Source organism: Pongo pygmaeus, chromosome 14 (assembly GCF_028885625.2).
Source record: "Pongo pygmaeus isolate AG05252 chromosome 14, NHGRI_mPonPyg2-v2.0_pri, whole genome shotgun sequence".
NCBI lineage: Eukaryota > Metazoa > Chordata > Mammalia > Primates > Hominidae > Pongo > Pongo pygmaeus.
This window is the reverse complement of record NC_072387.2, coordinates 120,458,113-120,484,990: the sequence shown is the minus strand read 5'-3', so window position 1 is coordinate 120,484,990 and position 26,878 is coordinate 120,458,113. Positions and strand designations below refer to the sequence as shown.

The 26,878-nt window shown below is 50.9% G+C and overlaps 1 protein-coding gene across 1 annotated transcript in view; it reads right to left on the bottom strand.

Moving 5' to 3' along the window:
- COL4A2 (collagen type IV alpha 2 chain) overlaps positions 1–26,878 on the bottom strand; it is a 206,245-nt gene that overhangs the window by 21,100 nt on the left and 158,267 nt on the right. The window contains exons 25-36 of the mRNA XM_054447359.2: positions 24,616–24,817; positions 24,161–24,220; positions 23,125–23,181; positions 20,939–21,046; positions 17,122–17,343; positions 12,079–12,240; positions 9,760–9,930; positions 8,395–8,538; positions 6,088–6,210; positions 5,277–5,458; positions 1,601–1,664; positions 1,324–1,398 (exon numbers count right to left, since the gene is read on the bottom strand). Of these exons, the coding sequence (XP_054303334.2) occupies positions 1,324–1,398; positions 1,601–1,664; positions 5,277–5,458; positions 6,088–6,210; positions 8,395–8,538; positions 9,760–9,930; positions 12,079–12,240; positions 17,122–17,343; positions 20,939–21,046; positions 23,125–23,181; positions 24,161–24,220; positions 24,616–24,817 (1,570 nt within the window). The remainder of the gene's footprint in view (positions 1–1,323; positions 1,399–1,600; positions 1,665–5,276; positions 5,459–6,087; positions 6,211–8,394; positions 8,539–9,759; positions 9,931–12,078; positions 12,241–17,121; positions 17,344–20,938; positions 21,047–23,124; positions 23,182–24,160; positions 24,221–24,615; positions 24,818–26,878) is intronic.

Here is a 26,878-nt window from a genome sequence, read left to right as displayed (position 1 = left end):
AGGCATCTAACCGTGCTCCTTCCTCAGCTGATTTTTAACCTAGTTCCGCCCTCTGAGCCTGCACTAGCCAGCCTCCAAGGCAGCACCCATGCACCCCTCACTGTCTTAGGGAAAACAGGACACCCCCAGGGAAGGGTACAGCTGGCCCCACCCTTCCATTGTGGGACCACAGCTCTGAGATACTGTCTCCTGGTGATGGACGCAGGGGAGGCTCCACTCCAAAGCCTTTCTGGGCCCAGAGTTTAACAAAAACCAAAATGTTCAAAGGTAACAGCAAAAATAATTCTTGGGCGGGGGTAGCGTCTCTTCCCTGACACATTTTCAGTTGAACAAGTGAAGGCATCATTAGAGACGCATGGTAATGATGGTCCACGTTTCTGTCTTTATAAACCAAATGGCCAGAGTGATGGCCTAGGGTGGGAGACACAGCCAGCCAAGTGCCGGATGGCTCAGCAGTACAGAGCTCCCCTGTCACTCGGGAGGAAGCCACCGGGAGCCCAGGTCACAGATAACAAAGGAGCCCGGGAGGGCTGGTAAACAGGGGCGCCTATTTCCCAGCGGCAGTTCTCTGATCCTGTGCTCAACTGAACACGTCTTTCCATTCCAGAGCAATTTCTAGACAAAGAACTGGCCCAGCAGTCTCCCCACTGGCCAACCCTGGACAGACTCCTTCCCTCCCACCAGGGCCGGCCCTGCAAACCCCTGGGGCTCCAGCAGCTTGAGCAGTGTGGGGTCCCCCCAAAAGAAAATCCCCAGAAAGAAGAAAACTATCACAGGCCCCTTGAGATGTCACTGCAGGCAGGAATTTAGGAGTGGAACCTCAGTGATGTGCAGAAGGGAAGGGAGGCACTGTGCCGCCCCAGGCCCCCTCAACTCGCTCGGGCTGGTCAGCTGCCTCTGTATCTTTCTCAAGCGACAGCCTGACTCCCACTCCACCTTTCCTGGACCCTTCGCTGTTTCTGAGAAGCTCGGGTCAGCAACCACCTGCTGCACGCCCTCAGGTGTTCCGGGAGCCAGGGTGCTAGCTGGCTTTTCATCAGTTACACTTTATGGACTGCAGTGATTCTCATCCACCAAGGGTCCATTCTGGCTTTTTTCAGTATCAAAGAGAGAGACAGAGAGAGAGGAAGACTTCCTGATTTTGCCTTCAGATTTAACTTAATTAAAAATGATGGTCTTTCTTGCACATTGGACTTGAAGACCTCATTCACTATCAAGTGCTTTCTGGTTGTTACCGAATTTGATCTGTTTGGCAAGTTGGGCTCCTAGAAAAAGGCTCAGGGCTGTTGTTGAAGACGAAGACACGGAAAATAACTTGTGTACCTGGTATTCCAGTGGTGCCCCGCTCCCCCTTCAGGCCTGGTCTTCCTGGTAAATTTATAGTGTCCCCGATGTCACCTGTTACATGCAAAAAAGATGGCTAAGAACAGGACTTTCCACTGGGAGGTTGTGAGTTTTGCAACTTCTATTTTGTTATATTCCTAACAAGAATAATTTGCTTTAAAATACCTAACAGCACTTGCAGGTCTGATATTGGCTCACATGCTCAGAGAGCTCTGAATTGTGGACTCCCTGTTTTCACTGGATGGGCAACACTCACCGAAATCACCAGTCGGGCCGATCTCGCCATACAGGCCTGCTCTCCCTGGGGCACCTTTGTCACCCTAAAGACAGACATGAATCATCTTAGAAGGCTGTTAGCGAAGTCAGTTACCAGAGAGCTAACTCTGAAGTTAGCTCACTTATTTAACTATCCAGTATGCTAACGATAATACTCAAGGTTTGTGATCTTGTCATTTTGTGGAAAACTCGAGTTTTTTAGTGTGTATCATAGGCGGTTTGCTTAGCTGTTCTTTTTGTTTATTTATTTATTTTTTTCTTTGAGACAGGATCGCGCTCTGTCACCCAGGCTGGAGTGCAGAAGTGCAATCATAGCTCAATGCTGCCTTGATTTCCTGGGCTCAAGTCATCCTTCCATCTCAGCCTCCTGTGCAGCTGGGATTACAGGTGTGAGCCACTAAGCCTGGCTGCTAATAGTTTTTAAATTTTTAGTAGAGATGGGGTCTTGCTATGTTGCCCAGGCTGGTCTTGAACTCCTGGGTTCAAGTGATTCTCTCTCCTCCGCTTCCCAAAGTGCTGGGATTACAGGTGTGAGCCACTGCGCCTGGCCTTGCTGTTCTTACGGAACTGTGAAGTGATACAATGAAACAAACTGGGCAACTGCATCATAATTAAGAGCATCAGTAGTCCAGATCTCCATCACGACGGTGTGGTGATGTCAGCAGCGGCAGTGACTCTGACCACATCCTCGCTCCACCATGCTTTCCCGCGCGCACATGGTGGACCCCGTCTCAAGAGCGTATTCACGCCTCATGAAAACCCTGCCAGGCAGGCACTGTTACTTCCCAATGACAGGCAAAGGAACTGAAGCACAGAAAGGCTTTGCTTAAGGTCACTCAGCCAGCAAGTGGCAGAACCGTGGTTTCAATTTGGGCAGCCAGATTGCAGAACTTGCTCTCTAGATTATAACACAGACATGGGGCTGTGCGCCTCCATCTGTGCACAGAGGGAGACTTCTCCAGAAAGACACAGGTGGCTGGTGAGAGATTGGGAAGATGCCTGGGTTGCTTGGTGGCTTCCTGAAAGCCCTAGTTTTCCTTTCTAGAGTGGCTTTCTCCCCAGAAGGAGCATGAGAGTTCTGGTCTACCTGGGTGCCACTGGGACTTTAGTACTACAGCATCAATGTCCAAGCATGGCCTAACATGAGTCGCTGCAGTATTAACATAGCTAGGCCGGGCATGGTGGCTCAAGCCTAGAATCCCAGCACTTTGGGAGGCCGAGGCGGGTGGACTGCCTGAGGTCAGGAGTTCAAGGCCAGCCTGGCCAACATGGTGAAACCCTGTCTCTACAAAAAATACAAAATTAGCTGGGTGTGGTGGCGTGTGCCTAAAATTCCAGCTACTTGGGAGGCTGTGGCAGGGGAATCGCTTGAACCAGGAGGCGGTGGTTGCAGTGAGCTAAGATCACGCCATTGCACTCCAGCCTGGGTGACAGAGTGAGACTCTGTCTCAAAAAAACAAAACAAAACAAAACAAAAGCTCCTTTGTGGGAGGAAGGGGGAGAGTATCCACAGGCTGCACCTTTGTTTAGATAATGCTCTATTTTTCTTTCTCAAAGTTTACTTTTCTGAGGCAAAACTTAAATACAGTAATGTCCACTCATCTTAAATGCACAGCTCAATGCATTTGAACTCGTGTGTCACTGAAAGACATAGAACACTGTCAGCACTCTATGATAACCCCACCTAAAGCAGCCGTGCTCCCGATACCCCATCTAACAGCCTTGTCAGTTCTTGAACTTCACATCAATGAAACTGAATCATGTGTACTTTTCTGTTTCTGCTTTATTTTGTTCAACATACAGTTTGGAAATGAAGTTAGGTTGTTGGATTTTACCAAGAATTCTCATTTATTGCTGTGTATGGAGATAAAATGCACAGATAATGCTGTGTCTGGTCAGAATATACCATGTTCATTTATTCTTTTCCCTGTTGATGGACATTTGGGCTGTTTTCTAGTTTCGAGCTGTTATGAATAAAGGTCCTTTGGATGTTGTAGGTGTCTTTGGTAGACACAGGCATCTTTCTTTTTTCTTTTTTTTTTTTTTTTGAGACGGAGTCTTGCTTTGTCACCCAAGCTGGAGTGCAATGGCGCAATCTTGGCTCACTGCAACCTCCGCCTCCTGGGTTCCAGCGATTCTTCTTCCTCGGCCTCCCCAGTAGCTGGGATTATGAGTACGCACCACCAAACCCCGTTAATTTTTTATATTTTTGGTAGAGACGGGGTTTCACCATGTTGGCCAGGCTAGTCTCGATCTCCTGACCTCAAGTGATCTGCCTGCCTTGGCCTCCCAAAGTGCTGGGATTATAGGCAAGAGCCACTGCACCTGGCTGGCATCTTTCTTTTTTAAAGTGACCTGAATAGCACACACACAGACTGGCTAGAAGATCCTCTCAGCTGCAGATTTTGGGAGAGAGGGGAGGAAGACCCCTGAAGAATTCTGTACACCAAGGTGGGCCAGACACACAGGCAGGCCCTGGCCTGCTACTAAGGGTTCACACTGTCAGGCCTCTGAGCCCAAGCTAAGCCATCATATCCCCTGTGACCTGCATGTACACATCCAGATGGCCGGTTCCTGTCTTAACTGATGACATTCCACCACAAAAGAAGTGAAAATGGTCTGTTCCTGCCTTAACTGATGACATTATCTTGTGAAATTCCTTCTGGCTCATCCTGGCTCAAAGCTCCTCTACTGAGCACCTTGTGACCCCTACTCCTGCCTGCCAGAGAACAACCCCCCTTTTTCCTTTACCTACCCAAATCCTGTAAAACGGCCCCACCCCATCTCTCTTCGCTGACTCTTTTCGGACTCAGCCCGCCTGCACCCAGGTGAAAGAAACAGCTTTATTGCTCACACAAAGCCTGTTTGGTGGTCTCTTCACACGGACGTGAGTGAAACACACCAAGGGGCCCAGACCTTCTGATCTGCTCCAAATGTGCGCATCCCCCTGGGAAGGCCAGCCGTGTGCTGGGGACTGTGAGAATACACTACCTTCACATGAAAGAGGCTAGAAATGGAATTCTAGGAAACGGAATCTACGGGGAGCCACGCTGTGCTAATGTTATATACACCGTCTATACAGCACTCAAGAAAACTGCAAGGTAGCTACTACCTTCATTCCACAGCTGAGGGAGAAGGTGTGGAGAAGAGAGCCCTGCCCAGGGTCAGGGCTCACCATTGTTACCGTCACAACAGCGTGTCTGGCCCACGTCAAGTGCTCAACAGACATCTGCTGAACAAAGGCTGAGTGAACGGTGGCCCGGATGGGAAGCCAGGCTGCCAGGCCCCAGGTCTACGCTGTGATTCAGCCATGGGCTCTCAGGCCTGGTGTCACTGATGTGCTCAATTTTAGAGCTCTGATCCCTGAAAATTCAAGTTTTGTTCTCTCAAGGCCCCCATGAAAAATGCAGACAACATGCTTCACCCAGCACAAGCCCACGGAAGGGCCATGGCAGCTGGGTGGACTCACATCACATCCGCACGGTGTCCAAGTGCAGCAGCTCCTTACAGGGCTGTGTGGACCCCGCCAAGCCTGAGGCTGCCCTGAACCTGTCGCTGACACTCTCACCCTAGCAAATCCCAGACCGAAGCATGTTCATTAACAAGCAAAGGGGAGACGAGCTCACAGAACAAGGGAAGTACAAGACGCCACTCACCCGGCTTCCTATGAATCCTGGGAATCCTGTAATTCCAGGGGGGCCAGCCACCCCAGGGAATCCTGGCAAACCGGGGATGCCGGGGGCTCCGATGTCTCCCTTGACTCCTTTGATGTGGCCGGGCCTCCCAGGCAGCCCAGGGATTCCCGACAGCCCCGGGATGCCTGGCATTCCTTGGATACCTGCAGGAGGACCCTGGTGTGTAACACTCTGGTGAGGATGCAGCACCCGCATTCCAGAAGTTTTCAATTTTGCAGCCTGGCTGCATTTTGCTGTCCTACGTGCTGCGAATCTTTTTTTTTTTTTTTTTTTTTGAGATGGAGTCTCGCTCTGTCACCCAGGCTGGAGTGCAGTGGCGCAATTTCGGCTCACTACAAGCTCCGCCTCCTCAGTTCACGCCATTCTTCCTGCCTCAGCCTCCCAAGTAGCTGGGACTACAGGCGCCCACCACCATGCCCGGCTAATTTTTTTGCATTTTTAGTAGAGACGGGGTTTCACCGTGTTAACCAGGATGGTCTTGATCTCCTGACCTTGTGATCCGCCCGCCTAGACCGCCCAAAGTGCTGGGATTACAGGCGTGAGCCACCACACCCGGCCAGTGCTGCGAATCTTAAGACGGGAAACCGAGGTTACTCAGGCATCAGAGAACAACCTTGCACCAGCTGTGGACACACAGCGTGCCCAGAGATGAAAAGCATGAAGAAAGACAGGTGGAGGGCACGGGCGTCTCTGGGGACGGAGAGCGGCAGGAGCTGGCGCGGGCTGGGGCGGCAGGGACTAGGGGCCCCTGGCTGCAGGTCAGAAGCCTCACCTTTTGCGCCCAGGTATCCTTTCAGCCCCATAGGCCCTTCGTCTCCTTTCTCTCCTTTAATGTCTTTCATTCCTGGCAGGATGACAGGAGGTGGTCCTGGGGGCCCAGGGTCCCCTCGGCTGCCTGGAAGGGAATAGAGTGCTGTCATTTTCTGGGGGCTCCAGACCATGCAGGAGAACACAGGTGAAGGCCTGGTCCCTGAGCCACAGGGGCTGCACATCTCCCCCAAGCGGGGAAGCCTCGGAGAGAGACCAAGGGCGCCAGAGAAGCCTCTCCTGTGTCCATCGGAGTTGGGGGTGGCTCTAGGGTCCTGGGCCTGCGGCTGGTGTCATTGAGCACACAGCACCACAGTGGGGGGATGTGTGTGCCAGCAGATGCAGAGGGAGCGGTCAAAGCCAGTGTGGCTCCCATAGGATGCTTTGTGAGAGGGTCATTTTGTTGTGTGTGCTCTGACGAGACCATGACGGACCTCGGTCACAAGCAGGAAGGCCCGTGAGGCAGGTGCCAGCTCCGTGCCCTCCTGTAGGCACCTTCACAGGGAGGAGGAGCATGGAAGGGAGGTCTCCGGGGGGTTCTGAGGAGCTGAGGAATTGCAGGAGGGGAGAGGCCCAGAGCTGCGGGCCGGGCAGGAAACTGTGCTAGTTCGGGCTGGGGATGCCCTGGAATCCATGCTCACTGGAGGAGTGAGTGAAATCCGGCTCAGTGAAAATAATTGAGCTTCATTCTCTAAGCATTTACTGTGTATTCAGTACTAGGCTAGAGGCTGATGGGATCAAAATCATAAATTGGTCCTGACCCCACAGAGCGTGCCCACCAGTGGAGGGGCAGATACCCCCGTTAACTTCACCCTAAGGAGGCTCGAGGAAATAATTACCGTGGAGCTGAAAATTACTTAATCTTAAAATGCCATTTTTTTTTTTGCCTAAAGTAGCCTGAAATCTCTGCTAACAGGAAGACTATTTGAAAGCGCAAATGTGAGTAAAAATCTTAAAAAAAATGAGCACCTTAGATTGCAATTTTTATTTTGCTGAAAATTTGTAAAAGCTGTAACTCTGGAGAGTAATTAAGGTTTTCTAAAACAGCTTATTGATGTATAATTTATATACCCTACAACTCACTCCAGTAAAGAGAACAATTACATAACTTTAGTGTATTCACAGAGCTGTGAGCGAGCAGCACCATCTAACTTGAGAACACTTTATCCCAGAAAATGAAACCCTGGAGCCGTTGGCAGCCATTCCCTAATTCTCCCCTAACCCTTCAGCTTTAGGAAACTGCGAATCCACTTTTCATTTCTGTAAACTTGCTTACTGGGGACATCTCATATACACGCAGTCAGACGACACGTGGCATAGTGTTCTCAAGGCTTGCCCACGTGCCATATCTGAGAGCCCCATCCTTCCTCAGCACTGAATGTACCCTTGCACAGCTCTGCCATATTTTACTCATCCATTCATCAGTCGATGCACTTTCAGGCTGTTTCCAATTATGGCTGCTATAAAGGATGCTGCCATGAGATTTGTGTCCACATTTTTGTCTGTACCTACGTTTTCAGTGATTTTCATCTAGGAGTAGAACTTCTGGGTAACTCTATGCTTAGTTTCTTAATGAACTGCCAAACTGTTTTGCACACTGGCTGCAGCGTTTTACACTCCTGCTGGCAGCCTGTGAAGGTTCCCATTTCTCCACCTCCTCACCAACACACACTCTTAGTCATTAAGTTTTTAGAGACCACTGTGATTATTTCAGAACAAAAGCATCTGAACAGAAGTCATGAAAATGTGACTTGTTAGTAATAAACTCAATGAACAAGGGGCCTGATGTGGGGGGTCTTGAGATGCCTGTCCACGTGAGGGTTTGAACCCACCTCATGTGTGGACCACGTTCTCTCTGGCACCATGTTATGTCCTTCCACCTGGAAAGCTGTGTCCTCCTGTGCCGGGTGGTACTCCCTTCTCTTGGAACTCACCTGTCCCCTGCTTTTCACCGCTGCCTGTTCGTGTTTACCACGGTATAATCATGGTGGAATATGTTTTCATGACATATTTGGTTCTTAGCGATGCCATCATTTTGGTTCTCTGGAGTTTCCTTTGGTTAGGATTATTCCCTTACCACATGGTCAGTGTGTTGAGGCAGGGATAAAGCCTTTGAGTTTTTGTTAGTTCATTTTGTTTGTTTTGTCTAGCGTTAGGGTTCCTGGATGCACAGGTTTTCAAAAATGTATTCTGGGCAATGTTATGTCACCACGAAAGGATAAGGAGGATGCCACCATGACCAGCTAAGGAGGATGTTAAGAGAGGGACATACCTTTAAAACCTGGCTCACCAGCCAGACCCTTCAGACCGGGTATTCCGAAAAATCCAGCCTCGCCTTTGCTCCCTGGAAACCCGGGTCTCCCTTTGAGTCCAGGCATGCCTTGGAAACCATCCATCCCAGGTGAGCCTCTATCTCCTTCAGAGGAAAAGAGAAAAGTGCTGGGTTAGACACGAATAAAATGCATGGGACATTTCAGTCTCACATCTCCGTAACATTTTGGCAATGTCACTCAAGTGAGAAGATTCTGAACCTAAGATAGGGATTTCCGGGGACACCATCTTCTAAGCAACTTCTCTCTGTTGACTTCTGCTGTTAACAGACAGCATTCCAGAATCAGCCTGTCTTCAGACAAGACATTGGCAACAAGGAAACACACAAAGGTCAGGCAGGAAGACTAGGAGGGAAATCTGAAGATGATGCAGGTTCACTGGCCCACAGGCCCATCAAGACAAAGGCAGAGGGGCGCGCTGGAAAGGAAGGCAGCAGTAACACTGCACCTGGCATGGAAATGCGACACAGGACCACAAAAAGACAGACCAATGTCTCCAGCAACGGAAGGACAGGCCAAGGTGTCTCCAGCAACAGAAAGACAGACCCATAGGTCTCTAGTAATGGAAAGACCAACCCATGTGTCTCCAGCAATAGAAGGACCGACCAATGTGTCTCCAGCAATGGAAGGACAGAACAGTGTGTCTCCAGCAACGGAGGGACAGAACAGTGTGTCTCCAGCAGTGGAAGGACAGAACAGTGTGTCTCCAGCAATGGAGGGACAGAACAGTGTGTCTCCAGCAACGGAGGGACAGAACAGTGTGTCTCCAGCAATGGAAGGACAGAACAGTGTGTCTCCAGCAATGGAAGGACAGAACTGTGTGTTTCCAGCAACGGAAGAACAGTGTGTCTCTAGCAACGTTCATGGGCTGGAGGGCTCTGCTTCTAGATTGGCCTGCTTGTGCTGAAATAAACCTATCCCTGTAACCAACCACTTTGCTTTGGTTTCAAATTCACCAAATAACCTCTGGATCTGAATCTAGGCCCCTGAGTGGACCTCCCCACAAATTTCCCTGTGCAGATGGTAATATTTACAATAAGACGATGTTTCCCAGGCAGGAGCAGTTTGTCTTGGTAAATTCATGAACTGGCTTTGTCAGGCACGTTGGTCCCACCCGCGTCTAAGCAGCATTAACCAGCTGTCCCGGGGCTGCTGTCTCCTGGGTCAGGAGAGTCCCAAGGCCTCCAATCTGCAGAAGTGTGAGGCCAGCCCCATGGCCCACAGAGGCGCCCAGCAGAGCCGTCTCAGGTCAGAGTTGATCAGACCCAACCTCCCCGCCAAATCCCTGGTCACAGCCACACAATTACCTTTTAGCCCGGGGGTCCCAGGCATTCCATCAATTCCTTTAAATCCAGGGCTTCCTGGATGGCCTCGCTCCCCTGTGAAGCCAGCATCTCCTCTGTCACCAGAGAGACCTTTCATTCCCACAGGGCCAGGAGCGCCTGTGTCCCCAGGGTCCCCTCTATCACCAGGCAGACCTGTCAGGAAGAGGAACAAATCAAAGAGGGTGGACAAACACACAGAGGGGAAATTTCTCTTCTGCTTTTACGGCATTGAGTGTTCAGTAAGAAAAGCTTCTTAGAAGAAAAGTGGAAAACCGCCATGTTGGGGTGAGTTTCCAAAGTGTGGCCGGAGCGGGACCCTGGGGCTGGCCTTTCTGGAGAGGTCTGTATCTGGAGGTTGAGGCTGTGCTGGGGGGTGCCAGCCAACATGGCTTTCCCACTGCAGCCTTCAGAAGCCAAGGGACAAAGCTGTGTGGATGCTGATGTGAGTGGGGGGCCTTCCAGCTCTGGCCGGGGCATGGTCACTGGGGTTAGTCAAGAGCTGGCCTGTTCCTCGCGACCATCACTGGCTCCAGCCCGGAGTTAGTCTGGGGGGACCCTCCAGCTGCCCATTTGCTGCTGCTGCCCTCTCTGGTCTCCATGCTCCCATCTCACCATTGTCACTGTCGTGAGCTTGGCAGCTTCCAGCCCACAGCTGTCCTCCCGCCTCCCTGGACTCCCAGCCATCCAAGGGCTGCCTGCTGGGTCCCTAAAATCCTTTCTTAATGCATTTCTCTGTTAAAAACTGCCAAAGGCCCCCTCTGCCTCGGGGCTTCAACTCCTTAGCTCCAGCATTCACTGCTCCCAACCTTTGGCTTAATCTTCCTATCTAAACCCCCAGCCCCCTCAAATCAGGCTCTCTTCCTCAGCCGGTTTGGGGATCACAGGCTCCAAAGTGTTCCCTGGGCAATTCTGCCTCTGCTGGGGTGGTCCCCCTTTCCTAGAGAGCACCCCGCATTCCAGTCCCAGCCTTCTCCCCCGCTGGCCTGCCTCTGCTGGGGTGGTCCCCCTTTCCTAGAGAGCACCCCACATTCCAGTCCCAGCCTTCTCCCCCGCTGGCACCAGGCACTTCTCCCCTTGGGCTTGCTCTGACCTGCCTGTCCCGCCTCCTCTGAGTCACTGGGGACCGCGTGGCCTTGTCACTCTGCTGGCTTGCCCGGGCCAAGTGGGAGCCTTTTAATGTGTGTGTCTCTCTCCCCACCTAAAGTGTAGGCTTTAGTTCAGGACAGGCTTTCCCATGGGTCTCGTAAGCACCACATGACGCTGTGTTCAGCTGATTCTCAGCAGTTGAGAACCAGCACGGCCCTGTTGATACTGAGATAGGAGCCTGAACCTCCGGTCCAGGTTTGCTACCCTGGGAAGCCAGTGGCTAGTGCGGCAATGGGGGAGCGGGCCCTACCTGAGTCCAGCCCCCAGCTCTTGGACACAGGCGAGGCCCCACATAGGGGAAGCCAGTGTGTGTCTTCAAGTGGAGTGGCAGTTCCCTAGCAAGACATGCTAAGGTCCTGGACAAAGCTGTTGCCTGACTGCGGCAAACCAGAGAACTATGGTAAGATCGAGAGTTTCTAAAAGGTGACCGTGGTCCATGGAGACCACTCCTTATTAAGCAATTGTGTCTTTCCCACTTTTCAGTTACGGTACCCTTTGGTGACATACAACACTTCCTTAAAAAGCTGTTTTTCTGGACAAAACAAAAAGGTGGGAAAGTACATTGATTCCTCCAACCAGCACTGACAGTTTCCCTGGACCGTGAAGTGTAGGAGTCTGGGAACTGGCTGTGCTGAGTGTGGGAGAGCGGCCTGGGCAGCGGTGGGCGATGCCCATGGATGCTGTGCCCTGCCTGCCTTCTGGGCCACCTCTGCCACCTGCCTTGGCCTGTGTGGTGGGCATGCAGCTGAGGCTCCCCTCCCCGCTCCTCTGCTCTAGCCCATCTACTCCAGGTTTCCCTGATGGAGCCACCTGCCTTTCCAACCCCATACCCTGCACTTTCATAAAACCATTTCTCCTCTCCACATCAGAGCAGTGATTCTGAACTTTTGTAGGGGGAATGTCTTTCTTTTTCTTTTTTCCCAATGAGACTTTCCCTAGATCCTTAATATATACAACAGGTACAGAGGATGAGCCGATGTCTCAGGCTGTTTGTGTCTCCTTGTTAGGTGAAATACATGTTCTGGTTTGGGAACCCCTGCAGCTCTTAAGGGGTTCCATGGAACAGAGTTTGAGAGCTCCACAAGAAGACAGTGCTTGTTCTCTTGGCAGGACCAGGGAGGACCCCACTCGTTTATGGGAGGGCTAGAGTCTTACCTTCACGGCCCGGGATTCCTGGCAGCCCCAAGGGCCCCTCTTGGCCAGGAGCTCCTGGGAATCCATGCAGTCCTGGAGGCCCGTATAGGCCTGGCTGGCCGGAAGGTCCCGGGAGGCCTGGCTGCCCCTTCAGCCCTGGCATCCCAGGCATCCCTTGGCTTCCTGCAGGAATCAGAGACAAGAGCTGTGGGGGCCAACTCTGGACTGTTCATCACAGACAGCATCTCCCTCCACACACTCATTCTGTCAAAAGAGTAATTCATGCTTTTCTGGACTCTAGAGAATCAGGAAAACACAAAGAAGTATAAAGGATAAAATGAAGGTAACGCACACCATCACCCAGTGATAATGACTACCACTGGGTATTTCCTTCCTGCCCTTTTCTATTCCTATAAATAACTAGACATCTGCAGAGTTGACATGGCACTGTAAGTATAGTTTTAACCTAGTTTTCTTCACTTGACATTACATTTTGAACATTTTGCCACATTTAAAAATAGACTTTGCAAACATTTAAAATAACTACATGAATAAAACTCTATCATCTGGACACATTTAATGTATTCCATCGCATCCTCCCCATTTTTTTCACTTTTGCAAACAGCACTGTCAGGAATAGCTGGGGAATTTTCTTTTTTTGCTGTGTTTATCCATGTCCATGTCGTAGGTAATTTCTTTAGGAAACTGCCTGAGAAATTGACATCATGTATCAAAGCAAACACTAATTTAATGTTTTTTAAAAGATACATCACGCTGATTTCAGAAAGTCTACACCCATTTATTCTACCAGTGTTTTCCCAGCACTGAGCGTTAGCATCAAAGCAAAACGGAACCCTGGCAGTCGTGATGTAGCGAAACGTGGTGTCGGGGGAACCACTTGCTTGTTCTTCATTATGATCTATGTTTCTTTCTCCTGGTTATTGATTTTGGTGAAGTTTTAGTTCTCTGCTCATATCTTCTCTCTCTTTCTTTCTTTTTTAAATGGAGACAGGGTTTCGCCATGTTGCCCAGGCTGGTTTCAAACTCCTGAGCTCATGCGATCTGCCCGCCTTGGCCTCCCAAAGTGCTGGGATTACAGGCATGAGCCACCGTGCCCGGCCTCTTTGCTCCTATTTTCCTTTGGGGATTTTTATATTTTCCTGATAGATTTTAGTATTCCTCATATACATTGACGAATTTTCCTTCATATCTATTGTAAAGTTTATTCTGCTGCTCAAACTTTAATTTTGCTTTCCACATGCAGGATACTAACCTTTGTATTCAAATCTCATATGGTGTGTGTGTGGGTGTGTGTGCACATGTGTGATTTCTTTTCTTCATTTTAAGTTTGGAATATCCTGTCCTGCCCAGTGGTCAGATACTAAGTGCATCTGTTTTTTTCTAGTTTTTAACACCAGCTCCCTGGACCTCCTTATATTCAGGCATTTCCCCTTCTCTTCGTGAGCTGCTCTCCGATTATTAACACCGGAGGTGCACACTCCTGCCACCACTTTCCGGTCCACACTCTCACGTAGCCTCACAGCCATCCTGCAGGTGTGCAGGGCTGGTCCAGGACAGGGAGGCAGATGAGCCAGGGGGATGCACAGGAGGGGGCAGTGACAAAAGGGACCCCGTCAGTCTTGGACCAACCCAGAACCGAGAGTCAGGCTGCTGACTGCGCATTGTCTGACTGCGTCAACCTGCAGCAAGGGACAGAGCTGACTGAGCAGGAGGTGCACTCGAAGCCGAGGTCTGAAATGAGATTCTCTGAGATGCATGGATGCATCGATTCTCACCTCCTCCGGTAGTACTGTGAGAAATGAGGACATTTCTATTTTTTGGTCTTCTATCTTTAGGGTGAAGAGCTCCAGGGGAAATGGATTGTTAGTGGGTGCTAATGGTTGTGAAGAGTAGGCAGGCAGCGCTGCAGGCTGTAAAGGTTTTGCGGTGATGGCAGGTCCACCCCACTCCTGCTCATTGACAAGAACAATGGGGTGGGGATCTGACAGACACATGGTAACATCCATAACCCAGGGACACGGGCTGTGGGGAACCTGGGGGCTGAGCAGGCGAGATGGCCTCAGCAGGGGTCAGCAGGGGCCAGCAGGGCTGGAGCCAGTCTGGGCGTGCTTCTGAGCGCTACCCCTCCTCCCCTTCTGGAAGTAGACAGCACAGTCTGCGGGTGAATGTGCATGAATGCCCGCTCCTCCAGCAGGGGCTGCCTTGCAAAAATCAGGCACCGAGGTGCTTTGTGATTATTTCTTTGGAGCTGAGTATTTTAGGTCAGTTTCCACTTATAGACTATCTATTAAAAAAGGAACAACTGCTAAAAATCAGCCTCCCTCAGTGAAATCACATCTCATCTGTGGACGTCTGAATTACTTTATTCTGAGAGAGAATTCTACTCAGAAGCGCAGGGTGCACCTGTGTGTGTTTGTGGCTGTCCCGCACAGCCAGTCGAACGGAAGCAGGACCCGCTGCACGCTGCTCCTGTAGCACTGGTGAGTGGAAATGAAACTGAAATAGTTACTTGGAATGTTGATGCTTTGGGAGTCAGGATTTTTACCATCCAAAACATTCTGCCTAACAAGGCATATGAGGCTTGCCATAAAGGTAAAGTTGGTGAAGGCGTTAATCAGACATCGAAAGTAAGCCTGCTGCCATTTGTTTTCATGCTCAAACATTCTGAAGCCTGCAGGAAGTAATTAAGTTTTAAAAAAATTCTACCAGAAGTACCCTTATGTCAAAGCGCTTGGGGCAGGATTTTGACAGCTGGGTTGCAGAACAGATTGACGGTGGACACTCGAGTCACCTACATATGTCTTTCACTTTGCCTTCTCTGAACTCATTTAAGTGCCCACCAGGAAGGCTGACACACGGAGCCCCACCTCTCAGCGCCAAGTCCTCGGTTTCTGCAGACAGCGCTGATTTGCACCTTATATTCCAAAAATGACCTGGAGAGTCAGTAGGACTCAAAAGGGGAGATCTGGATGGCCGAGCACGAGGTCTCCTCATCCTGGTAATTTCACCCAACGACCTGCTCTAGCTGGCTTGGTTCAGGGTTGGATGTGTATGTGTGAGCGTGCATAGGCACTGTGGGTATGTGAGTGTGTGATCATGTGTGAGCATGCATAGGCACATGTGTGGGTATGTACATGTGTGTATGTGAGTGTGCAATCATGTGTGAGTGTGCACAGGCACATGTGTGGGTATGTACCTGTGTGTATGTGAGTGTGTCATCATGTGTGAGTGTGCAAAGGCACGTATGTGGGTACGTGCGTGTGTGTGATCGTATGTGAGTGTGCATAGGCACGTGTGTGGGTACGTGCATGTGTGTGATCGTGTGTGAGTGTGCATAGGCACGTGTGTGGGTACGTGAGTGTGTGTATGGAGTGTGTGATGTTTGAGCATGCACAGGCACGTGTGCGGGTACGTGTGTGTGTGATCATGTGTGAGTGTGCATAGGCACATGTGTGGGTACGTGCGTGTGTATGGAGTGTGTGATCATGTTTGAGCATGCACAGGCACGTGTGTGGGTACGTGCGTGTGTGATCATGTGTGAGCGTGCATAGGAACGTGTGTGGGTATGTGCACGTGTGTGTGTGTGATCATGTGTGAGCGTGCATGTGCATGAGTGTGACCGTGAGTGTGTCTGTGTGCATGCATGCACTCCGGCCATCTTAGGCTCTTCCTTGCTCTCTCGGTGAATTGTGGCACCCATGGGCGCTCCCTAGTATCAACAGCCTGGGGGAGCTGATCAGCCTCATCATCATGAAAACTCCCCTGTCCTGGGTCCCAACCCCTCCAGGCCTTGCTAGGAATCTGACAGGCTCATCCACAAACCAATTCATGCTCCTGAGCTTCATGGGTTCACCTGACAGTGGAGGCCTAGCGTCCATCTCGCTCAGGATGCCTGATGTGGGCTGACGGCAGAATCAGGGGAGTGACAACTGCTTCCTACAGCACAGAGAAGCCTCTTCGGGCTGGGGTTGGCAGCAGGGACTAACGACAATGCCATCAACAGATAAACAGTGAATGCATCGAGTCACAGTTTTATCCCACATTTTCTTTTCTTTTCTTTTTGAGACAGGGTCTCACTCTGTCACCCACGTTGGAGTGCAGTGGAATGATCATAGCTCACTGCAGTCTCCAATTCCTGGGCTCAAGTGATCCTCCCACCTCAGCTTCCCATGTAGTTGGGATTACAGGTGCACAACACCATGCCCAGTTAATTATTTGATTTTTTTTTTTTTTTGTAGAGATGGGGTCTCCCTATGTAGCCCAGGATGGTTTTGAATCCCTGGGCTCAATCAGTCCTCTTGCCTTGGCCTCCCAAAGTGTTGGGATTACAGATGTAAGCCACCGTGCTCAGCCTCATTTTTGATTTGGAACACTGAATGGCAGGTTCCAATGATCTAGCAATCCCCAGCCTGGGGTCCACCCAGTGAGAACACTTGCTGTCCATGGCATCATCTTTCATTAAAGCTCGGGGCTTGGGTTCCCAAAGCTGATTTGGCATCAGTTGAACCCTTAAAGCCACTGGGTGCCTTGTCACTCATGAAACCATGGATGCTCTGTCTACTTTGATAGAGATACATTGATAACATTGTAAACAACATTAAGACATCTTAAAAAATATATTAATTTTTACACAAATAAAATTGCATTCCAGATTATTCCTATTTTCCTTCTTCACCTCTGACTAAGCATGGCCAGGCCCATCTTTTCTTCATACCAACTGTACAGATTCTGCCAAGAAAAACAGTGAGCCTGTCACGGCCCCTGTCACGGCCAGGCATATGCAACTTGACAACAGATTACATCAGTGAATCCACACCTGCCAAAGTTCTCAGATGGCCAGACCGCACCGGCTACCGTGGGTAATCACAGTGTGTGACAGACACATTCTAAAGGAGCGCTGGAAGGCCACGGGAGAAGGTATGCATGGCAAGCACCATAGGGCACTGCTGCTTCCTACCAAATCCCCTGGAAGGGACTGGGGTCACCCTTGGAGGCCACTGTGCAGCTGGGATGGGGCCCCCGGCTCCCTGATGGGGCACTCACCTCTGAATCCAGGGGGGCCTCTGTCTCCAGGAAGGCCTTTAAGCCCAGGCTGTCCAGGCACACCAGCATCTCCCCGTGGCCCGGGCTGGGCTCCCAGGACTTCTCCAGGAAGGCCCCTTTCCCCAGGGGGCCCGTCTGGCCCTGGCAGGCCGATGGGACCTGGGGATCCATCTGGGCCAGGGAGGCCCACTGCACCTTTGGATCCTCGGGGTCCTATGAACCCTAAAAGGAAACATGGGTGGGCCCCAAACCACAAGTTAGCATGGTGACATTCTAAGAGAACTGTCAAAAAGAGGCTGGAAACAGCAAAAATTTGGTTATGGGGTCCTCAGAAGGCATTCCTCAGCTCGAGCCCTTGTCCCTGTCGCCCTTTTTGGAACCTACAACTTTCGCCACGTCGTTCTGTCGGTTATGTTTCTTCTGCTTCCCCCGCCATCTGGCCCCCAGCCCTAAAACTGTGTGAAGGTGGACAAGCCCATAAGAACGCCTCCTTGGACCTCGATTTGCATAATTCATGGGTTCCCCTGCTTTGCAAATAAACCCCAAAGAATAGCTTTTTGTGGGACCTTCTAGGTTGTGTTGAGTGAGGAACAGCACTTTGGGATGGAAAATCCCAGGGAGGCAGGAACGAACAGGGCCGTCAGAGCCAAAACGCTGCGTGCCGTAACATCTCCCTGGTAGAAACCCGTTACTGTCAGCTTGGAAACGCTTCAGAGAGGAACGACACCCCTCTGTTGTATTGACCATGAAAATCATCAAGTCCCAATCCCAGCACTTTGGGAGGCTGAGGTGGGTGAATCACGAGGTCAGGAGATCAAGACGATCCTGGCTAACATGGTGAAACCCCGTCTCTACTAAAAATACAAAAAATTAGCCAGGCGTGGTGGCGGGTGCCTGTAGTCCCAGCTACTCGGGAGGCTGAGGCGGGAGAATGGCGTGAACCCGGGAGGCGGAGCTTGCAGTGAGCCCAGATCGCACCACTGCACTCCATCCAGCCTGGACAACAGAGCGAGATTCCGTCTCAAAAAAAAAAAAAAAAGAAAGAAAATCATCAAGTCCCATCTGTGGATGGAGGGAAGGCAGCTGTCCTGTGTCTTTTGTGGGTGCCACTGGATAAAATGATCTCATCAGGTCACTTCCTTTTTTGGTGCAGTCAGCCCTGACGTGGCCTCAGAATGAACTCCCACAGCTGACAGTCACGCTGTGCTCAGAAGGAAACGCTTCTGAGGCCACCACCACCCCCACCGTGCATGCAGGAGCGAAGCCTGCAACGATGAGACTGGCAGGTGATTCTGTGGGACAGGATCAAGTACACGGCAGGCTTGGCACTCCTATGTATGGATACGGAAAAGGGAACGTTCTCTGTGTTCTGTGGGGTGTATCCCACCAAAAAGATCCAATGAGCAGGGCCCTGGGCCCTCCTGGGCCTGTACAGCCATCCCTGCCTGTGAGCTGGGAGTGACTGGAATACAGAATAAAGGATCTGGATTAACCTGACGTTAATCAGCTAGACCGTACTCAGAGTTTTAACGGTGTGATTTACTCACAATGAAGAGACATGACTTTCACTGGCAATGTTACAAACCGTACCCGGGGAGCCGTGCACTTGGGTTTGCACGTGTGGGTCTTAGATCTGGAATAGACTCTCTGATTTTTGCAATCCTTGAATTGGGCATTTTATCCTCTTCTGCATGTGGCGACAGAAGGGCAGTATATTTCAGCACCATAAAAAGTGACATGCGTTTCAGAAACTGATCAGTTCCTCAATCACCACCCACCCCCAGCCTGCCCCAGCCTCCCTGTTCATGACATAAGGGCTCACATTTGACGGTAGAACAGGCTCCCAACTCACGTGGGCAACTGTCTAATCACCTGACAATGGGCACATCCCATCCATTCCCCCCTACAGGGGAGCCCCGTTTGGCGTTCACGCACACATGGCTGGGCACTCCAATCACAATTACCAGAGAACTTTCATACTTACAGCAAGAAGCTGTTCAAGAATTATTATCATTCTCTCAAAATCATGAATGCTTAAACTTAGTATATATGATGAAATCATGAGAGTGGCAATGTTGCACTTCTAAATATTTAGACACTTCCAGCAGGGCAACAAAACCACAGAGACCAACATCTGGGGCAGAGGCATGGAGACTTCCTTTGCTTCACTCGAATGCAGAGTTGTTTTTACCAGGGCCTTGATACAGACACAGGAAGCCTACTTCCCAATTTTGCAAAACATGGAGAAACGCATCATATGAAAGGAAACAGGATCAGGGTTTGGAACAATCCCTATGGGCTGCAACACGAAATTCCGAAAGATACCATCTATCAGGGACGGACAGACAATTCTGCATTGAGGCTTAAATCAGCTGTCTGCGTGGACGTCAGGGGAGGGGCAGGGTTCAGTCTTCACTGGGAACATTTGCAGGATGTTCAACCTAAGGGCGCAACAGTCCCGATGTTCTGTGTGATATTCCAGACATGGGGAGTGCTTTATTCAGTTTCTAGAGCCCAGCTGGAAAGGAATCCTGATAAGTGGGGGTCCTAGAAGGTTGCTCAGAATTCCAAGGGCATGGAACGATGTCATTAAAAGAAAGCGTGTGTTCCTGGAGTCAGTTCTGCCCGTTCATGAGACGTCTGTGGGAGATGTGGCCCCCTCTCTCAGGGTGTGTGGTTATGAGGAAGTCAACTGTGTGGCTCAGGAATAGCCCAGTGAGAACTCCCTGGGAGGCAGGCTGTATTCCAGGGAGGAACTTTCTAGCAACAAGAGGGTTCCAATGTGCCACAGGTTCTAGGTGACAAGTGGGACTCCAGCAGAGGCTGGAGGAACCTGCCCAGGACCCTGTGGAAGGATGTTTCATCTTGGGTGGAAAGTTGTCCACAATGGCTTCCATGCTTTCATTAGACAAACACTACTGAAGACGTGTGCGGCCTGGCGCAGTGGCTCACGCCTGTCATCCCAGCACTTTGGCAGGCCGAGGCAGGCAGATCACTTAATGTCAGGAGTTTGAGACCAGCCTGGCCAACATGGTGAAATCCCCGTCTCTACTGAAAATACAAAAATCAGCCAGGTGTGGTGGCACATGCCTGTAATCCCAGCTACTCAGGAGGCTGAGGCAGGAGAGTCGCTTGAACCCAGAAGGCGGAGGTTGCAGTGAGCTGAGATTGTGCCACTGCACTCCAGCCTGGGCGACACAGCGAGACTCCATTTCATTAAAAAAAAAAAAAAAAAGACGTGTATGCCCCTGCAATGAAGGCAGTGCCATCACACTCAGGCACATCGCCTGTGGCACAACTGCAGGACACCTACGTCTGCAGACGCCTGGCTGCATTCCAGAGCACGCTGGCACGCAAGTGGGTACTCCTCACCAGAGCTGGTTAAGGGAAACCTCATTTTCCTCCACATACAGATTAATGCCTTAAGCTCTTGCAGCCTCATTGTGAGAGGGCTATTTATGCCTTTAAGGGTTCTCTCAGGAGAGGATAACTTTGTGTTGCCCTTAGAATGTTTAATATTAATCATTATTAACACTGAGGACACACCTGGGAGACAGGTGTTGCGGAGGACAGCCATTCTGAAACACCTGTCTCCTTTTTACTGCAAGATCTGTAGATAGCTTCTGCAAAAACCCAGTACAATATCAGTGATGAAAAATCAAGAATTTCTAATCTCCCAAGGACAAATGCAAAAGTTGTCAAGTATTTGTTAAAGCAGCTTCTACAAAGTGGAAGATAATAGAGCTGGATGCTGATGAACCACACACAGGTCCCCGCCGGAACCCAGGGGCTGAATGGGGGTCTGATCTCAACTCACCTGGGGGTCCTGGGAACCCTTCACGACCTGGGTCTCCTGGCAAGCCCTTGGGTCCTGGTCCTCCATCAGCTCCTGAGAAGCCTGGGATTCCTCGGAGGCCTTTGGTACCTAAATATCCAAATAAACCACAAACCACATCAGGCTCCACGAGGATAAATGGGCGTGGTCATGCTTGGCATCTGACTTAATGTGGATCTCATGAAACTGGGAAATAATGAGGCTGGGGGGAATAGCAGCCTGAAACAGCACCTCCAGGCTTACAAAACGATTTTCAGTGTTTAAAACCCTGTTTACAGACTGGAACCATAAGAATGATAATATCCAATATTTAGATTCTACAGTGCTGTAAATGAGGGCTTTGGAGGTGGGGTCAGATGCCTGGCTATAAATTTTGGCCCTACCTGTTCTATCCGTGTGACCGTGGACAACTTTCTGTGCCTCAGTTTCCTCATCTGGAAAGTGGGGAGAAGGACTGCCTGCCTCATGAGGACGCCACGAGGACTATGAGGTGACTCTTTTCAAACACTTGAACCCTGCTTGGCTCAATGTGTGGGCTCCAGAAGTGTTTTCTGATAATTGAAGGGCTGAGGTTCCTCAGCAATATCACAAAACCCAATTGTCATGCTTTTTTATCCCCGTTCCTGGCGCCTCCTGGGAAGGGGATGTGTGTGATGCGAACCCACCCTCACTCTTAGAAAGTGGTGTGCGGACAGCAGGAGTGAGAGGGAGGAGTGGATGGGAGGCCAGCAAGGGGCTCCCAGCAATGGGAGTCACAGAAACCCACACTCGCATCGCTGGAGCTTTCCCGGAGACCGGCCTTGGCACACGGCTGTGGTCTGGGTGTATGTTGAGCATGCTGGCCTCTGGTTCTCCCTGACCATCTGAGACATGTGGAGTTGTCACCATTTTGGGGGTTGCTGTATGAGTGACGGTGTTGAAATCCATGGATGGAATTAGACCAGGGGCAGGTCTAATGGAACGCGGAAGATACAAGCTCAGTTCTCAGAAGGCAACACAAGGAGCCTTTACCTCTGCTCACGGTGCAAATGATACCTCTGCATTTGTCCTGTGGTCCCCAGACCCTGTGATCATGGTGCACTCCGAAGACCCCCTTAAGGTGCAGGGCACGCAGAATGTGTCTGTCCACTTTCCTAACTCTCAGTGCTGTTCATACTACACGTGTCGCTCTCTACAGTTTATCACGGGAAGCAGTGAGGGCATGATTTGTGCAGCAGGACGCATCTAGAACACCTGTCTGCACTATTCATCTTGCACAGGTGGGGACTTAGTTCCAGAAGGAACAAGTGAGAACAGCTCTGGCTGTGTCTGGTGCTTGCGACACTGAGTTACCTAAGTGACATGTTTCCCTGGCCCCATCATAGGCCAAGTGGAAGAGACATCCAAAGGGGAATTCCTACCGCTCAGAGAACTCGCTTTCCTCAGGCTGATGGACACAGGCATAGAGCCACCTCTCAGGGTCCAGCCCTCCTCCTGCTTGAGTAGAAGCCCTGACTCTGTTTTCCCCGATGCTCACAGGCTCACGGAGACCCTGGAGTGCAGGGCAGCAGAATCGTAGCGCAGGCGGGGGATCCCGACAACAGTGGTGGCCGGCCAGGCCTGCACCACCAACACTAGACAGGCAGGCGGCCTTAGGCATGGGCTCTGTGAAGGGCGCCCGGACTCCTTCTCACATGGGCTGAGAGATGGCCTGGGCCAGCAGACAGAAGCCCAGGTTCTCCCAGGTGCTAGAGACAAACACTCTAGCCTTGTTTATTCCCGTTTCCTGTTAATCAAAACCCAAAAGAAAGAATCCTCTCCTGTAGGTTCTTCCCCTAGATCCTGGGATGGAAAGGCATAAAATGAAAATACATAGAGGTGCAATCCCTTTCCAGTCCTAAACACGAGGCTTCCATCTCTGCCCCTGGGGGCGTTCCCCTGCAGCCATGGCTGAATTTTCTCTTCTAGCCTGGCCCCAACTAAGTGTTAGCTACCAGACTCCTTTTTCTATAGTGGCAAATGACAGTGGGCTCCCTGTAGGCGCAAGACCAGTTTGTGCTGAGATGCTGGACACGACCATGTCTGGGGTGGGGGATGCAGGACCAGAGGAAAGATGGGCGGGGGAGACACAGCAGGGTGAAGATGTGGGAGGAAGGCTGGGTGCACTCCGGGTTCCCTCCGTGCATTACCTGTGGGGCCTGGGGGTCCTGGCAGGCCTGGCAATCCCTTGGGCCCTCCTATGCAACCTGGGGACAGAAAGGAGAAAAGATGAGCCCAAGCAATCCTAAACACTGAGTCCCACAGCCTTGGGGATTCCCAAGGGCAAAAGCACGAGCCGTGCAAACCGGCTACCATTCTGGGATCAGAGTAACTTAATGATTTAATTCATCTTGGTTCTGATGTAAATAAAAGTTTAACTTCATTGTGTAATGAAATCAAAATATTCGTATACAATGCAAGCTAAGCCAGTCTAGTCAAATAAAAACTGGCACTGTGCTGGCAAACAACTGATTCCCTCCTGCAGGGCGGTAGCCTGAGTGCAAACTGAGTTAATCCAGCTGCTACCCTGCACGTCAGTGTGGATGCTTTTCTTTTGTCTGGAAGCATCAGCCAGCAGTGGAGATAGCCTGCAATTTCAAAATGAATTATTTGACTTCTCCTTTGTGACTTTGTTTACTTTCAGAGTGAACCACAGCAATCAGCCACCTTGCAAAATTAAATCAAGGCTGCGGGCACTTCTGGTTGGTGTGGCTGGGAGCAGTGACACTCCAGCTGGGGTATTGTGCTGTCTGCCCTTTGTCTAAGAGGCTCTTGCAAGAACAGTCACTCTTGGAGCTTTCTTTTGTCTGTGTGCCTGGGAATCTGGACCAGGCTCCCATCTTGGCCTGACATCCTGGCCACCGTCTGGGCTGAGCTCAGCCTCCTCTGCCTGGACCCTCCTGGCAGCACACGTGCCTGTGGAGCTCACTTGGAATGCACTGGCGCTTTCCAGTGAAAAAGGATTTCTGACAAGAGGGGATTGGTTAAATGTCTCTCCGTCTCTACCAGGTTGTTATTCATGCAATGTATAGTGCTCACCAGGCCACTCTGCTAGTGCCGTGGAAATCAAACGTGGCTTGCACATATTATTAATATTTCTTATCCCATGCATACTGCAAGAGCTTAACCAGCAGACCAACTGAGAGTTCTCTAGTGTCCTAAAGCCACCTGCACTTCCCAGAGTACCTGGCTGGATGACCTCCTGTCTGTCACCTCCAATGGCCCTTTTCACATCTGTGTCACAATCTGGGGGGAAGACATAAGGACAGAGTGAGGCAATTTTGAAACAGATAAGAGTTACTGGCTCGTCTGGGTGTGCACGTGTGTGAAGGTGTGTCGTATATGTTGCTGGTGGGGGCAGGAAGGCTGTGAAGCGGGCAGGGAATGGGAAAGCCATTTCTGAACTTCTGGGCAAGGCCTCTGTCACTGTAGTCCTAGAGGAGAGGCTGTGTGTTTCAGCTGCTGAGAGGAGGCTGGTGGGGGCTCAGAAACCTCATAGCTGGGTCATCCCTTGTACGTGCGAGAATAGATGAGGCAAAACAGCATCCTCATCTGACTCTACTGGGAAACGTCTACACTGACAAAGGAAAGCGTGGAATGTCTCAGGACTGTGAAAGGTAAAAGGGAGGATTCCTTCATACCTATTTGTCCTGGGGTCCCTGCGGGGCCAGGAGGGCCCAGGAAGCCTGGTGGTCCAGGTAAGCCGGCGTCTCCAGGGAAACCACGTTGGCCTTTGAGGCCGGGAAGGCCCAGTCCTGGGGGGCCCATTTCTCCTGGAGTACCCTTTGTTCCAGGTATTCCTGGATAGCCTGGATCCCCTGGAGGGCCCTTGATGCCATCGCCCTGTGTGAAAATTCAGTTTATTTCTTAAAATATATACTAATGTTAAAGATCGCCTCGACTTCCCTGTTTCCTTTCCCATTTCCCGGGATTCTGAGCTATGGATCCAGAACAGAAAGACAACAGAGATGAACAGGAACCTAGTGCCATGGTCAGCCAGGTCACAGGAGCCAGTGACAGACTGTGTAGCAGTCTAAGCAATGCCACGGAAGCCGGTTCTGGAAGGCACATGTACATGCTTGAGCATTTCTCTCTTCTCACCCGCCAGTTCCCCTGCATCAGCCTGGGCCTTCATCCCCAGAACAGCGAAGGCACAGGCTTTTGTGTTCTACTGCGGGTGGAGGGAGAAACACATGATTTTGTTATAATTTAGCATCGGTAAAATGGCTTTTATTTTAAGGGATGCTACGTTGTTAAAGGAAAGGAAGCTAATTTGGACAAGGAAAGAGCTGTGTGCCCCTCAGAAGTCAGGAGAGATTACAGGATTGGGAATGGAGAGGGGCTGCCCTGTGGATGAAAGCACCAACTGCGGCGGGTGGGGGGGCGGCGCGGAGCTGGTGGGAGGTGCAGGGATGGGGTGGGGAGGCTGGCAGCAGTGATGCTGGTGTGATCCATGCACACACCACACACGACTTGGTGCTGTCCCCACGTGCTGGTGGAACAGCCATGCGCATAAGCCCCCGCCCATCTGCCGAGCCACGGGACGAGGCTGGGTGTTCTCATGACAATGAGGCAGCTGCTTATAAGAAATCAAACCCTGCTCTCCACTGACACCACAGCCCCTTCCTTGTCAAAGGCATGACGGAGCGGGGCAGGGACACTGGTCCAGCCCTCTCTATTTATGAGACCTTGATTAAGTGATGCACCCCTGTGTTTTAGCTTTTTTCACAGGGGAGGGGGACACAAGGCTGTTGCAGAGATCACAGGGCAGATGCCCCAAACTTAGTGGACAGCAGCGGGGATGATGCCACTGGAAGGTGACACAGGCAGGATCACGAGTTTTCTAAAGGCAGAAGTTGACATTCTTGGCTTAGAGATGCCACCAAACAAGGAAGGCACACAAGCACTGGGAAAGCCCCTACACCCTGAGAACGGGAAGCTGAGGCTGCAAGGTTCTCCCTGACCCTAACCCTCACCCCTACCCCTAATCCTGCTCCGACCACCTGCCCCCAGCTGGGCTGGGACTGGCAGCCAGGCTTGGGAACCGCAGGGGTGGGTGAACCCCATGGCTGAGCAGGTGCACCTCCTGGTCACCAACTTCACAAGGCACCAACTCCAGGGAAGGCCACCACTACCGTAACAAATCCAGACTCAAACGGACCACACACATACACACATGAGCACACCACACACCACACATACACTCACCACCCCCACCCCACATGACACTGAACAGGCCAAAGACTGTTCCAACCACAGGAATCATCACTCATCCTCCTCTTCTGGCTAAAGTGACCAATTATGGCTTTGCCTCTTATTTAACCCTGTTGCCTCCCAGATGAGATTTTTAAGATACCCAATCATAGAATTATCTGTGTTCTCCGGCCCCAAAAAACTGCAGCACTTAAATTTTAAGAATGTGGGCCGGGTGTGGTGGCTCATGTCTGTAAAACCAGTGCTTTGGGAGGCCAAGGCAGGAGAATCACTTGAGCCCAGGAGTTTGAGACCAGCACGGGCAACATAGAGAGATCTCATCTCTACAAAAAATTTTTAAAATATTAGGTGGGTGTGCTGGTGTGCACCTGTGGACCCAGGTACTCGGGAGGTTGAGGCAGGAGGATGGCTTGAGCCCAGAAGTTCGAGGCTGCAGTGAGCTTTGATTGTACCACTGCACTCAAGAGTGTTACTACCGACATGACTCACATTAAAACTAGAGAAGACATGGGTTATGGAATGAGGCAAATAAGCTGCAAATAGAATTCAGGCGTGAGGCTCTGAGGAGGAGGAAGAGAATTATGACTTCAATCATCCTCCAATGATGTTGAAGTCTTAACCCCCAGGACCTAGACATGTGACCTTATTTGGAAATAAGGTCTTTGAGGGCGCTCAAGGTCAGATGAGGTC